At 58.8% G+C, this 2,500-nt stretch overlaps 1 protein-coding gene across 2 annotated transcripts; it reads right to left on the bottom strand.

Moving 5' to 3' along the window:
• Nucleotides 1–14: 14 nt before the first annotated feature.
• Nucleotides 15–2,345, bottom strand: LOC119787330. Of its 2 annotated transcripts, none has more exons than XM_038291253.1 (2): nucleotides 2,139–2,345; nucleotides 15–1,928 (listed from the first exon to the last, which is right to left on the bottom strand). In XM_038291253.1, the coding sequence occupies exons 1-2, from the start codon at nucleotides 2,143–2,145 to the stop codon at nucleotides 982–984; spliced, it is 954 nt and encodes a 317-aa protein (XP_038147181.1). In that variant the 5' UTR covers nucleotides 2,146–2,345; the 3' UTR covers nucleotides 15–981. The 2 variants fall into 2 exon arrangements, with proteins under 2 accessions (XP_038147181.1, XP_038147098.1); XM_038291170.1 differs by having other exon boundaries at nucleotides 15–715; nucleotides 912–2,339.
• Nucleotides 2,346–2,500: the final 155 nt, after the last annotated feature.

The raw sequence follows: 2,500 nt of genomic DNA, 5'->3' as shown, positions 1-2,500 counted from the left end.
GATGAACTCCAGGGACACTGGTGCGGCAGCCGACCTCCGGGGACACCGGGGCGGCTGCCAGACCTCCAGCACTCTCCCCTACTAACCTGCTGGCATGGTCCTGAGCCCAGTAGCACCAAAATCCCACCATGGTATTACGTAGCTAGGGGCTACCCCTCCTGTGGCCTATCCTCTCCACGGCACACTCTGAAAATTTTTCCACCCTCCGAGACACTGGTGCTGCAGCCGACCTCCGGGGACTCTGGTGCGGCTGCAGGACCTCCAGCACTCTCCCTTACTAACCTGCTGGCATGGTCCTGAGCCCAGTAGCACCAAAATCCCACCATGGTATTACGTAGCTAGGGGCTACCCCTCCTGTGGCCTATCCTCTCCACGGCACACTCTGAAAATTTTTCCACCCTCCGAGACACTGGTGCTGCAGCCGACCTCCGGGGACTCTGGTGCGGCTGCAGGACCTCCAGCACTCTCCCTTACTAACCTGCTGGCATGGTCCTGAGCCCAGTAGCACCAAAATCCCACCATGGTATTACGTAGCTAGGGGCTACCCCTCCTGTGGCCTATCCTCTCCACGGCACACTCTGAAAATTTTTCCACCCTCCGAGACACTGGTGCTGCAGCCGACCTCCGGGGACTCTGGTGCGGCTGCAGGACCTCCAGCACTCTCCCTTACTAACCTGCTGGCATGGTCCTGAGCGCAGTAGCACCAAAATCCCACCATGGTATTACGTAGCTAGGGGCTACCCCTCCTGTGGCCTATCCTCTCCACGGCACACTCTGAAAATTTTTCCACCCTCCGAGACACTGGTGCTGCAGCCGACCTCCGGGGACTCTGGTGCGGCTGCAGGACCTCCAGCACTCTCCCTTACTAACCTGCTGGCATGGTCCTGAGCGCAGTAGCACCAAAATCCCACCATGGTATTACGTAGCTAGGGGCTACCCCTCCTGTGGCCTATCCTCTCCACGGCACACTTTGAAAATTTTTCACCATGCTCCCATGTTTTCTCCCCGCAAAGCACGCACCATCAGCCCGCCTGCATCTTCCCCAGCTCCCCGGAGCTTCTGGATCAGCTGCTCCAGGGGCTCTCTGCCTCTCTTGCTCTGCCCGCCTGAGGGGCCCCCTCCTCGGCCATGCTGCTGGTGAAGCGCCCCTGACTCCCAGGAATCTGATTCTGCGTTAAAATGGAGCACTTCCCCCCATGCTCCCATGTTTTCTCCCCGCAAAGCACGCACCATCAGCCCGCCTGCATCTTCCCCAGCTCCCCGGAGCTTCTGGATCAGCTGCTCCAGGGGCTCTCTGCCTCTCTTGCTCTGCCCGCCTGAGGGGCCCCCTCCTCGGCCATGCTGCTGGTGAAGCGCCCCTGACTCCCAGGAATCTGATTCTGCGTTAAAATGGAGCACTTCCCCCCATGCTCCCATGTTTTCTCCCCGCAAAGCACGCACCATCAGCCCGCCTGCATCTTCCCCAGCTCCCCGGAGCTTCTGGATCAGCTGCTCCAGGGGCTCTCTGCCTCTCTTGCTCTGCCCGCCTGAGGGGCCCCCTCCTCGGCCATGCTGCTGGTGAAGCGCCCCTGACTCCCAGGAATCTGATTCTGCGTTAAAATGGAGCACTTCCCCCCATGCTCCCATGTTTTCTCCCCGCAAAGCACGCACCATCAGCCCGCCTGCATCTTCCCCAGCTCCCCGGAGCTTCTGGATCAGCTGCTCCAGGGGCTCTCTGCCTCTCTTGCTCTGCCCGCCTGAGGGGCCCCCTCCTCGGCCATGCTGCTGGTGAAGCGCCCCTGACTCCCAGGAATCTGATTCTGCGTTAAAATGGAGCACTTCCCCCCATGCTCCCAGGGTTTCTACCCGCAAAGCACGCACCATCAGCCCGCCTGCATCTTCCCCAGCTCCCCGGAGCTTCTGGATCAGCTGCTCCAGGGGCTCTCTGCCTCTCTTGCTCTGCCCGCCTGAGGGGCCCCCTCCTCGGCCATGCTGCTGGTGAAGCGCCCCTGACTCCCAGGAATCTGATTCTGTGTTAAAATGGAGCACTTCCCCCCATGCTCCCATGTTTTCTCCCCGCAAAGCACGCACCATCAGCCCGCCTGCATCTTCCCCAGCTCCCCGGAGCTTCTGGATCAGCTGCTCCAGGGGCTCTCTGCCTCTCATGCTCTGCCCGCCTGCAGCAGCCCTAGGGCCGGGTGGGCTCACCCCGGGGACCCTGGTGCGGTAACCGGCCCGATAACACTCTTTCCTACTAACCTGCTGGCATGGTCCTGAGCGCAGTAGCACCAAAATCCCACCATGGTATTACGTAGCTAGGGGCTACCCCTCCTGTGGCCTATCCTCTCCACGGCACACTTTGAAAATTTTCCGCCGTCTAACTTTTTTAAACTTGCTTTTTTGGATTTATTTCATATTTTTTCCACGTTTTCTTCCCATTATCTACTGCTTAGATGGGTTTTCTTAATTTTAAAAGGTTTACTTTGTTTTTATTCCCTTTTTAAACAGTTTTTATTAATTT

This window comes from Cyprinodon tularosa, unplaced genomic scaffold (genome assembly GCF_016077235.1).
Source record: "Cyprinodon tularosa strain WSP-4 unplaced genomic scaffold, ASM1607723v1 ctg10, whole genome shotgun sequence".
In the NCBI taxonomy this organism is placed as follows: Eukaryota; Metazoa; Chordata; class Actinopteri; order Cyprinodontiformes; family Cyprinodontidae; genus Cyprinodon; species Cyprinodon tularosa.
Note: the sequence above shows the minus strand (reverse complement) of the source record. Positions and strands in the feature narration are given on the sequence as shown.

What these genes read in the sequence shown, in the direction of transcription:
- LOC119787330 (XM_038291170.1), bottom strand. Translation starts at nt 2,145, where the DNA reads ATGAGAGGCAGAGAGCCCCTGGAGCAGCTGATCCAGAAGCTCCGGGGA.